The sequence below is a fragment of the Carcharhinus amblyrhynchos genome, chromosome 8 (genome assembly GCF_965287045.1).
Source record: "Carcharhinus amblyrhynchos chromosome 8, sCarAmb.v2.hapA, whole genome shotgun sequence".
Classification (NCBI taxonomy): domain Eukaryota; kingdom Metazoa; phylum Chordata; class Chondrichthyes; order Carcharhiniformes; family Carcharhinidae; genus Carcharhinus; species Carcharhinus amblyrhynchos.
In genome coordinates, this window is record NC_137331.1 from 8,692,001 (window position 1) to 8,704,763 (window position 12,763).

A 12,763-nucleotide genomic window follows, 5' to 3' on the forward strand; every position below is an offset into this window, starting at 1 on the left:
GGAAACCCATGCAGACATGGGGAGAACGTAGAGACTCCGCACAGACAGTGACCCAAGGTGGGAATTGAACCATCTTGTGAGGCAGCGCTGCTCACTGTGCCACTGTGCCAACCCATTCCCAACTTGTTCTCCATAGTACAAGGAGTTGGGTAAGGTGCCCAGTAGGTTATTTGGCTTTAAATCTCTGGAGGCCTTAGCTGCCCAATTAAGGGCCCCAATCCACCTCTGCTGCTCTCAAACCTGGGCAGTGGCATGCCAGCAAGTAAGGGTGCCAAGTCTGTTTTAGAAATGACAGGGAAGTGAAAAGGCAGGAGGGAAGTGCAGACCTCATTTGGGAAGGAGGGTGCCCTGAGTGGGTCAAACTCACTGCTCTTACCCCAAAATGTCACCCTCCCTGACCCCAGCCCAAAATGTCATCATTTTTCTCTCTGTCATGCATATGCTGGATCAAGCAAATCTTGTATAGGTCGGGTTGTCCCCTGCCTCGCTTGCATGTCTCTCCATGGCTTTGGCTTCCGTAAGAGGCTGTTTCACATTTATGACCTCCTGCTCATATTCTAACAGTTATCTGAGGAGGTTTGATGTTGCAATAGGAAGAGATGAGGAAACGAGCTCACATTGCAAAGTCAGATAGTGCAGTGCACAGCAGATTTTCACTAGTTTTGACACTGCCCGGAGTGTGTATTGAAAAGCCAGTCCAGATAATCAAGGCAGCAGAGCATGACAACAATACTCCCCACAGTGGCTCTGGTAGAGGCATATGAACTTGATTGTCGTGCCTCACTAGTGTCATCAGCCATTTGTGTAGTCGATAACCCTTGTCTTGGAGGATCCATCTATCAACCTGGGCTGGGCTTCAAAAATCCTTGGTAGTTGTGAATTTCACAAGATGTATGTGTTGTGATAGCTTCCTGGGAAACAGACTTGCATGATTCTTGCCCTGTGATTGAACACCAGTTGTACAAGGAATGAAAGCCTTTACAATTCACATTGGCAGCTGGAAGATCTGTTGACCATGGGAATGCACTCGAAGACCTCTTGCACTGAGGAAACTGAGCAATGGGACTGAGTGTGGCCAGTCTTGCCACCTATCTGCCTCCATCACTGGGGAAGTGATTGGCAGGATGGAATAGGGCATGGATCACCTTAGAACACCTACGTGAGGCAGCCTATGCGATGCTACATGTTGCCCTGTGCACCCTAAAGGCCACCACTGGTATAGAAACTGAGCAGTCCTGTAGCTTTGAGGACCCATTGGTATTTGGTTCCCAACAAATCCACGTGTTTGATGGTCTCGATGCTCAGTGCCACATATCGTTGTTGCTATTTCCCAAGACCTCTTTAGTCATCTATGGAATCACCTCTCTGACATTTGAAGATAGCTTGTTCTTGTCCACAGGAGGCGAAGACACAACAGTCTCCTTCTTTGTTCAGGCCTTCCCTAGATGTCTCTATCCTACCAGCCTCCCCCTCTGATGCTGCTTGCTGTTGGCATTTCAATGATTTCTATGACTTCAATCGAGATTCCATTCAGGGAAACTGCAATTCAACTATGGTGCGTGTAAAATTTCAGACCTGCTCAGACAGCTTCCAACTTTCTCCTGTCACCTTCAAGCTTGCACCCATCACCCCTGTCCCACACAGCATATTCCTTCGTTTTCCTTCCATATGAACTTTTGAACCTTCCCTATTATCCTGACCCCTTAGGTATTTCCATGACATGTCATCTCTCCTTGCCGTCCCTACACCTGAGCCCATCCAAACGTCCACTTTGATCTTTAACTTTCCGTTATCCTCCTCAATACTCCCATGCTCCACCTTATGAGACGTGAATTTTAACCCTGCTGCCTACTGAATCCAACTCCATCCTGTGACTGTGTCTGTTCTTCCATCATGCAGCACCCTCAGATTGAACCACAGGATGCCAACATTTTGCAACATCAACCCCACATTTAGGCCAATGTCCTCTGCTTGAAATCACACCACCCCTCCCCTCCCTCCTCCCTCCCTTCCGCCCCACCCCCAACCACCACATTTGTCCTCTCTTCCTCTGTACCTTTCTGCACCTCCTGCCAACCTTTCTACCCTCAGTGACTAAGACTCCAGCAGGAAAACCACTCACCTTAGACATAAAGCTGAGTGGTGCATGCCACCATTAATCAACCGTGAACTGGGTGCTATGAGATTGTCATGCACTGTTACCTTTATCTTGAACATAGTTTAACTGAAAACAGTTTGATGTTAATGAATATTATTTAGAAAGTTTTAAATTTATTTATTAGTGTCACAAGTAGACTTACATTAACACTGCAATGAAATGAGCACCCAGAGGAAACCCATGCAGACATGGGATGAACATGCAGACTGCACAGACAGGGACCCAAGTTGGGAATTGAACCCGGGTCTTTGGCACTGTGAGGCAGCAGCACTAACCATTATTCCACCATATCACCCATATTTCTTTATTTATTTAGCAAATGCAAACACCCAAAGCCAAGTGATATTATTAACTTTGTGCCAAGGTATTACAGGAAGGAGCGTGCTGCAGGCCAGCAGGAAGCCTAGTATGCCACTGACTTAATCTCTGCGTTTCAACTCGCCACCGTCAAACCAAAGTGTCACCCAATTCATTCAAACCAAGTGCCATGTTTCCCATTCTTGCAGGTTCCGTAAGATTCCCTGGTCATGTGAGATCATCCTGTGCTTTTCATGGGAGAGAGAGCTTTCCCAGCAATCAGTTCCCTGAGTTTGGATCTGCTGCTGTTTTGTGGCAGCACAGTCACATCACAAACCCAGAGCTAAGAATCATCTAACAAGTGATCATGTTGGGAACTGTACTAATTCACGTGGATCTGTAACCTCCGGGACTCGAGTTGTTTCTGTAGTTCATGAATCAATTATGCTGAATTGCAATAACTGGGGTAGTTGTTAGCCATCACTATCCAACAATTTAGAAGCTTAAAGCTTGTGTGAGCATTGAAGGATTGTGTTGTCATGGATACAGCATTGAAAAGATCCTAGTACTGAGTCTACCAAATCTACTTGCTTATATGATATGAAGTGTGGCATTCAGATTTTCTATTTAAGGGATTTAGAGCTGGTCAGGTGTTGAGAGAATGTTTGAATTTGTATTATCTTGGTAGAAGTGTTGGCTGCTTGGAATTAGATTAAAAATAAAAGATTTGAAGCTGAATAATTAATCTGTTGCTCTCAGCTCTTACATTCCTAGAAAGCAGAGCCTCCATTGCCAATACAGACCTTTGTACTAAGAGCAGAAGCTGTAAATAACTGTTAGTTCTGTTTGAGGAACAAGTGTTCTTCCTTGTAATTTATTCCTTAAAACAGTTGGATTTGCAACGTTAAATTTGAGGTATCCACAGATTTATTAAACAGACAATAGTTGGAAACTTGCATTTACGATAATATGTTGAGTTTCAGCTGGAGAGTTCAAACACACGATTCCGAGCTCAATTTTTAAATGGGTCAACAATGGGAAATAGGAACAGGAGTTTATCCCCTTCAGCCCGCTCCGCTATATCAGTCAGTTCATGGCTGTACCTAATTCCACATGTTTATCTTCATCCCCCTACCCATAGATTTCTTTGGCAAACAAAAATCTATCAATCTCAGATTTTAAAGTTAACAATTAATCTGGCATTAATTGGCGTTTGTAAGAAGTTTCCAAACTTCTGCCATTCTTCGTGTGTTTCCTAATGTCACGCCCTGAAGGTTTGGCTCGAATTTTTAGACTAAATCCTGGGCTTAGATGCCCTAAGCGGGAAACTATGGGCAGGATTTTCCACACCCATCCACTGGTGGAATCTTCCAATCCTGCTGAAAAAAAAACAGGAATTTGAATGTGCCACCAGTTAGCCCAACAGCTGTAACTGGGAAAATGATGGAACGCGATATTGAGGAAGTAATAGCCGGACATTTAGAAATTCAAAATATAACCAAGCAGAGCCAATATGCTTTTGTGAAAAGGAAATTTCTTCTGACAAATTTCCTGAAAATCTTTGCGGATGCATAAAGCAGGATGATTAAAGGGGAATCAGTAGATATAATGTATTGAGATTTCTAAAAGACATATGATAAAGTGCCTCACAAAAGCTTACTACACAACATAACAGCTCCTGATATTTGGATTTAATATAGTAGAGTGGATAGAGGATTGGCTAATAAACAGAAAATAGAGAGTCAGGATAAATGGGTCACTTTTTTAGGATGGCAAATGCTGCAGGGCTCAGTGCTGGGCCTCAGCTAATTACAATTCATTTTAATAATTTAGGTGAAGGGACAAATTGTATTGTAAACAATTTTTTGACAATACAAAGATAGGTAGTAAAGTAAATTGTGAGGAGAACACACGGGGCTATTCTCCCAGAAGTGTTGAATTTGCATAAAAGCTGGAGTAAATCCCATTGGGTTTTTCAGCAGAAGTTTCAAAATGAATATCCCACACTCTGTGCACTGCATGCACTAGGGTGATTCACACAAAGCTGAAGGCAAGGCCTATTCCTGCCAGGGAGGCTGGCAGCATAGCACTGAGCAGGTCACTGCGCATCTACCGATCTATTAGCGTCAAGATCAGCACATGCATAATACTCACGCACTGCTGGCCTTCCGGTCACTGGCCAGTTCAATCGCTGGCACTCCCACAGGCGTGCCTGGGCCAGCCTTGACTGCCTCAATCTCTTCTCTCCCCTCCCCTTCCCCCACCCCCGGTCATGGCAGTGCTGACCCCAATGTCATGCCCCAGTCACTGGCATCCCTCTCTCTGTCACTGATCCCTCTACAGAGTGGCAGCAGGACACCCCAACTCAACCAATCTCCTCGCCTCCCCCCACCCACACCCCAAGCTGGCAATGCCCAGGGTCCCCCCCCCCCCCGTTACCCCAACCCTCTGGGCAGCCACGATGGGCCACCAGCTCCCCGCAAGTGGGGAGGTATTGTAAACCCCGCTGGAGTGAAACACTCCTGGCAGGGCAGAAACTCTAGCGAGCCTGGAGATTTCAGTCTCGAGCCCACTAACAGGATTCAAATTATACTCAAATTGACATTAGAATCATTTATACAGCTCTGCACCAGAAATCGGTGCGGAGCTGACAGCACTGGAAATCCGGAGGTCGGAGATGCACGGAGGCAGTGACACCATCAACGCCAACCTGCTTTACATTAATTTCAATAAATTTTAATGTTACTCTTCCCCTTTGCCAGATATTGAACCACCCCCCGCCCCTCCCCCCCCCCAACTATATATTGATACTGCACCAAAGTAACATCGCTCCGATGCAATATTCAAAAGGTTCACCTAGTTGGGGTACCAAGGGTTGAGTCCCACTGGAAACATCACGAGGGATGGGAGATTCATTTGAATGTGGTGGTGGCCAAGAGTGGATAGAGGAGCAGGGGACGCAAGTGATGACTTATGGGGGTGGGGTTTGGTAGTGGGGAATGGGCTGGTGAGAAACACGCCGGTTTTCTCACTGGAAACAACACCCTGCCTTTTTTTTTGGTAAGATTCTTATCTGTGAGTGTAAACGAGCAAGTAGTATAAAAACGAACAGTAAGAGCTTTTTTTTTAAGTATATAAAAAGGAAGGGAGACCAAAGTAAATTTTAGATTCCTGAGAGAATGAGACTGGGGAAATAATAAGGGGAAACCAAGAAATGGCAGAAGAGTTAAATAAATATTTTGCATTCTTCACGGTAGAAGACACTAATTGCATTCAAAAAACACTAAATCAAGGAGCAGAAGGGTGGAGAGGAAATAAATACATTAACTATCACTAGAGGAAAAAGTACTAGGGAAACTGATGGGGCTAAAGGCTAATAAGTTCCATGGACCTGATGGAATGTATTTTAGGATATTAAAGGAAGCAGTTACAGAGATAGTGGCTGCACATTCCAAGAAATCTTAAATTTTGGATGAATATTCAAAGGTATTTGACGTTTCTGAAGGACAGAAAACAAGGGAAAAGAGATGGGTGGCTCTATTAATAAAGGATGGGTTTAGTACAGTTGTAAGAAATAATCTTGGTTCAGAAGATCATGATGCCAAATCATTTTGGGTGAAGATTAGAACTAACAAAGAAAATACATCTGTAGTGAGTAGTTTATAGCTCCTCTATCAGTAGCTACACTTTAAGATAAAGTATAACTCAAGAAATAATGGGGGTAATAAAGCTACTGTAAGAATTACAGGCAATATTAATCTTCATATTAGATTGGATAGATCAATTGGTAGAGGTAGCCTGGAGCATGAATTCCTGGATTACATCTGGAATAGTTTCTTGGAATAATATGTTCTGGAACCAACCAGGAAGCAGGCTGTTTTAGACCTGATAATATGAAATGAGACAGGATTAATTAATGACCTGATAGTAAAGAACACTCTAGATAAGAGTGATCATAATTTCATAGAATTTCACATTCAATTTGAGGATATGAACTGTGGGTCTGAAACTTGTTTCTTAAACTTAAAGGTAATTACAAAGGTATGAAGTCTGTTGACTAAAATTAACTGGGAGAATAGATTGAAAGATCAGAGAGTAGAGAAGCAGTGGCTGATATTTAAGAAGATATTTCATTACTCTCAACAAAGATATATTCCGCTGAAATATATTCCATTCCAAAGAAAGTTAAGAATGGTATTAGTAATAAACTGAAAGAAAAGATGTAAAATGCTGTGAAGATTGGTGGTAGACTTGAAAGTAGGGAGTTTAGAAACCAGTGGACAATGACTAAAAAAATAAAGAGACAGAAACTGGAGTATGAGAGAAAACTAGTAAGAATTTTTAAAAATACAGTAAATGTTTTTACAAGGATATAAAATGAAAAGAGTAGCTAAAGCAAGCATTGCTCCCTTAGAGGATGAGACTAAGCAACTAATCTTGAGAAACAAGGAAATGATAGAGGCTTTGAACAAGTATTCTGTATCTGTCTTCACAGTCATTTATTCAGTGACAGAGCAGGCTCAAGGATAAGAATGGCCCAATACTTCTTTTTTTCCTTATGATCTTATGAAGAGAGTCACTAGCTCTTCCGTCCCAGCACCACAACTGGAATTACTGGTCACTGCAGGAATTGCAGCAATCCCCAGGCTAGAAGCATCGCTGGAAGCCGAGAAGACAGGTGAATGGAACAGTCTCAGCAAGGCCAGTCAGACAGGCCTGAGGGAGGCTGGAGGTGGTCAATCTAGATGGCAGGGAACATCTTCGAGCAGTGGTAGCCTGGCTGCTGCAAGGCCCTCTGTGATGCACAGGGTGTCCAGTTGAAGGGACCACTACATTCCTCCCAGCCTGCAAACGGGCCACCAGGATGACCTTATCATGTAGCATGGACCCTCTCAGTAGAGGTGGGATGAGGCCCTTAACTGGTCATCAGATGGTCACTTAGGAGTGTCAGTTGTTCCAAGGTTATTGGCATGGCACCCACCAATCTTGCCACCTGGTGTTACACTTTACCCAACAGCCAAGAGGGAGTGGGAAAGGAAATAACATTCCAGCCTTAGTTACAAAGGGAGATATTAGGGTGTCAAGAGAACATATTAAAGTAGGAGACGTCAAGAGATGGAGAGATTTAGAATGGAAATTCCAGACCCCCGTTGGGTTTAGACAGTTGAAGGAATGGCAATCAATGGAGCAGTGAAGGAACTCAAACAAGTGGCAGGTTTAGAAGAGCAGGTTTAGAAATTGGGACAGCTTTCTCAAGATCCCCAATCTCCTATCTCTGTCATTCAAAGAACGCTGCTGAAAATCAGATGACCTCCTAGCTGTCGTCTTTGATGTTGAACAATGAATGAGTTTTTAATTGATTGCTCATCATTGACTCACCAATAATAGGACCTAACATTTCCCTGTTCACACTATTAAAATCCTTTATAATGTTAAAAATTAAATCCTCTATTAGATCTCCCCTTACCTTTTCTACTTCAACAGAAATAGTCTAAGCACCTCAAGTCTCTCATGATAACTACAATTTTCCTCTCTGATATTTGATTTGACTTATTATTGTCATATGTATTGGGATATAGTGAAAAGTGAAATGTCTCTTGCGTACTAAACAAATAAAACATACCATTCATAAAGTATAAAGGGAACAAGGAAAAGAGAGGGTACATATATAGTATTACAGTCACAGCTAGGGTGTAGAGAAAGATCAGCTTACTGTATGGAAGGTCCATTCAAAAGTCTGATGGAAGCAGAAAAGAAGCCATTATTTGGTCGGTTGGTATGTGGTCTCAGATTTTTGTATCCTTTTTCCGCGGAAGAGAGTATGTCCATGGTGCGTGGGGTCCTTGATTTTGTTGGCTGTTCTTCTGAGGCAGCGGGAAGTGTAGATGAAGTCAACGGATGGGAGGCTGGGCTATGTTCACAATCCTTCGTAGTTTCTTGCAATCTTGGTCAGAGCAGGAGCCATACCAAGCTGTGAAACAACCAGATAGGATGCTTTCTATAGTGCACATGTAACAATTGATGAGAGTCATAGTGGACATGCTAAATTTCCTTAGCCTTCTGAGAAAGGAGAGGCATTGGTGAGCTTTCTTAACCATAGTGTCGGTGTGGAGGGACCAGGACAAATTGTTGATGATTTCAACAGCTAGAAACTTGAAGCTCTCGACCATCTCCCTTTGCAGTTGATGTAGATGGACATGTCCTTCACTACACTTTCTGAAATTGATGACTAGCTCATTCGTTTTACTGACATTGAGGGAGAGATTATTATCGTCGCACCATTTCACCAAATTCTCTGCCTTTCCTGTACTCCTGAATGACCTGTTTCTGGGCTGTAGGTTTCTATTGTTCTAAGAGTGTGGAGGTCTCTGGGTTCCCTACCAATGAGGAAACTGTAAAGTAATTCATACTATCAAAAAGTGGAGCATACCAGAGGGGCTTATAAGAACTAGCTTGCCTAAATGCTGTCTTGTTTCTGCCATGTGCTGTTTTTATTTCAGCCTTATAAAGGGGTGTACTGTTGTGTGGGACCAGCCAGCTTTAAGGAAATTGCTTTTGCTCTGTAAATGTTGATCTCGTTGCGCCATCTGTCTTGAATTTAATATCTGTCTCATGATTCATTCTCGGGTCAATCAGCCAGCTCCTGATGTAGTGAAATGTCATGGCAAATGAGATTTCTTTATCACATGTTCCACAGTACATCTAAGATTGGACGGAAATACTGCCTCAAGAATTCTTGGAAGTCTGCCTTGAGAACATAATAATAGTGCAGTGTTTAGTGTGTTGCAAATAGCTTACTGACCAAACATGGCTGATGCACATATTTATTTTTTCTTTGGGTACTTGTCATTGTATGCTGAAAAAAAGATCTGTTAACTTTCTGCCTGCGCCAAAAATTATCAACAACATCCTGGGATTACCATTAACGAGAAACTGAATTCAACCAGCCGTACAAATACCGTGGCCACAAGAGCAGGTCAGAGTCTGGGAATTGTGTGGCAAGTAACTCACCTCCTGACTCCCCAAAGCCTGTCCACCATCTGTATTCCTGACACAGGTCAGGAATACAGATGATGAATGGGATGGATAGGGTAGAGGTGGAGAGGCTCTTCCCGCTCAGAAAGGACAGTAGGACTAGGGGGCACAGCCTCAAGATAAAGGGGTGGGGCGGTTTAGAACGGAGTTGAGGAGGAACTTCTTCACTCAAAGGGTGGTGAATCTCTGGAATTCTCTGCCCGTTGAGGTGGTGGAGGCTGCCTCGCTAAATATTTTTAAGACGCGGGTTGATGGGTTTTTGGTAAGCGAGGGGATTAAGGGTTATGGGGAGAGGGCGGGAATGTGGAACTGAGACACGACAGGTCAGCCATGATCTTATTGAATGGCGGGGCAGGCTCAAAGGGCTGGATGGCCTACTCCTCCTATTTCTTATGTTCTTAATACTCTCCACTTACCTGGATGAGTGCAGTTCCAAAAACACTCAAGAAGATCAACACCATCCAGGGTGAAACAGCATGCTCGAATGACACACCAACCACTACCTTCAACACTCACTCCCTCCACCAACCACACACAGTGATACTGGTGTACAATTGGCAAGATGGCCTGCAGCAACTCACCAAGATTCCTTCAACTGCCCCTTTCAAACCTGCAAACTCTATCATTGAGAAGGATTTCCAAAACACTCAAAAGCTCGTGATACCAAATAAACCTGTTGGACTTTAACCTGGTGTTGTGAGACTACTTACTGTGCCCACTCCAGTCCAGCCGCAGCATCTTTACATCAAGGATAAGGGAGGCAGATGCATGGGAGCATCACTTCAAGTTCCTCTCCAAACCTCACACCATCCTGACTTGGAACTATATTACTATTCCTTCTCTTGCTGGGTTAAATTCATGAAATGAAATTCCTGACAGGCCTGTGGATATATCTGCACCCACGTAGATGGCAGCATTTTAAGATTACAGCTTACACCACCTTTTGCAGGAACAATTAGGGATCGACAATAAATGCTGACCTAGTCAGTTACACCCACAATCCCTAATTAAACACGTGTTTAAAATCTGTACTTCTAATAATTTATTTTAGATTAGGAAGGTGTCCAATGTAGATGGTTTTGGTCAGGGCAAGTGATCTCCAGTAGTATGATTCTGATATCACCGTGAAAACAAGTCATTTCACATTTGCATTTCTCACCCGAAGAGCCTGAGGGTTCTTTATTTCTTCCTTCAATGGATGCCCAACCATCACCCTCCTTCCCTGCGTGCCTAAAATTATTCTCACATTGAAGAACTTATCCTTTGACTCCATTCACTTCCTCCAAGTAAAAGGAGTTGCTATGGAAACCTGCATGGGCCCAGGCTATATTTGTCTTTTTGTGAGGTAAGTGGGACTTTGTTTCTGTACTATTCGAGTCCCCCTCGCCTTTATATACGATTGCATCTATACCACTTCCTGTCCTTGTCTCAAATTGGAAAATTTCATCAGCTTTGCTTCCAACTTTGCCCATCCTTCACCTTGAGATGATCTATCTCTGACTATTCCCTTTCTTTCCTCGACATCATCCCTCTCCATTTCTGGATTGGCTGTCAAATAATAAGCCCACTGACTCCCATAGCTACCTTGATTACACTTCCTCCAGCCTATTTCTTGTAAGAACTCTGTTCCATTGTCTCGGTTCCTCCATCTGCATTGCCTCTGTTCTGACGCTGTTACCTTCCACACCAGTGCTTCCAATTTATCTTCCTTTTTCCTGAACTGAAGATTTGCTTCCATTGTGGTTTACGGGACCCTCGACTATATCCACCCCATTTCCCATATTTCTACTCGGTCCCCTTCCAGAACTATAATCAAGTTCCTTATCCTCACCTCTGTCCTACCAACCTCCACATTCACTGATGATCCTCTGCAATTTCTGCCACTTTCAATGTGATGCCATCATCAAGCACATATTTCCTTCCCCTTTCTTTTCAGCGTTCCAAAGGGATCATTCCCTCTGCAACATCCTGCTTCATTTTGCAATCATCCGCTTCCCTTCACACAGCATCTCCCCATTAAATTGTGGGAGATGCAACACTTGTCCGTGTTTGCTTCCTCCCTTCCCACTGACCAAGTCCCAAATACTTCTTCCAAATGAATCAGCAATTCACTTCATTCAGTTTAGTGCAGTGTGTTGTATTTGCTGCCCACGATGTAGTCACCTTTTCATTTCAGGAGACCAAAAGCATATTGGGTGGTTTGCAGAACAGTTCCATTTAGTCTAGCTGAATGACCAAGAGTTTCTGGTCGCTTGTCATTTTAATTCTCCTCTGTACTCCCACTCTGACCTTTGTGTTCTTGGCCTCCTGCAGTATTCTAGCAAGGCTCAGTGGTTGCTTGAGGAACAAATACTTGATTGGGAACTTTACACACTTCTGAAATTGTTGAACTTAATGTTGATCATAACCACTGTTCCTATTTTTTCAGACAGCTTACACAGGAAGCAATTCTGATTTGGTCTTTGCAGTGCTCCAAACCATCTTTTCCTTACTTTTAACATCTTTTGCCATCAGCAACCTGCTTTGCCTGGAACTATTATCCCTCATTTCATTTAATCTCTCCTGCCTTTCACATGATCACAAACTTTAATTTATGATCTTTCCTTCCCCTCACCCACCTTCTAACTTTCCCTGCAGTTGCTTAAACCTATTGCATCACTAACTTTTTTCAATTCTGATGGAAGATCTTCAGGCTGACATCTTAGCTCAGTTTTCCTTTTTATACATGTTGCCTGACCTGTTGAGTATTTACAGCATTTTCTGTTTTTATTTCTGTATGGTATAGTATTTTCCTAATTTCTTGTGTTTGCTTGTATGAAACTGCTGGCTCTTTCTGTTTATACGAATAAGAATATAAATGCAGGATTGTGAAGGTGGACCTTTGCAATCCACCTCCTCAATCAATGGCAGTACTTGCTGAGAGCAGAAATTGGCAAATCCCGGGCAACAGGCTTACGCTTTGTCAAGCTCTGCTTCTTGAAACTGTCACTCCTTATCCAGAATAACGGACTGCACAATTAGCCCAAGGGAGTGCAAGAAACTGCTTGTCAGCATAGACCTGTGCTACTCCAACTCCCCAGTGACTTTGCAGGGTCTGTGCTGCATTTCTGGTAATACTGCAGCAGAACCAGAGCGCCTCAGAGAAATTTCTGGTCATTGTTATGTTATCCCAGTAGAATTGTTGCGGTGTGAATGAATGATTCCGGTAAATAGAAGACCTTGGAAAAATAGATTGGACATTCTCTGTTTTTATACAATGCAGCTATAGGATGT

At 43.2% G+C, this 12,763-nt stretch overlaps 1 protein-coding gene across 1 annotated transcript in view; it reads left to right on the forward strand.

Annotated features, from left to right (window-relative positions):
* Nucleotides 1–12,763, forward strand: part of pou6f2 (POU class 6 homeobox 2) — a 534,150-nt gene that overhangs the window by 381,345 nt on the left and 140,042 nt on the right. Inside the window, exons 10-11 of the mRNA XM_080193619.1 lie at nt 1,900–1,923; nt 4,807–4,909. Of these exons, the coding sequence (XP_080049745.1) occupies nt 1,900–1,923; nt 4,807–4,909 (127 nt within the window). The remainder of the gene's footprint in view (nt 1–1,899; nt 1,924–4,806; nt 4,910–12,763) is intronic.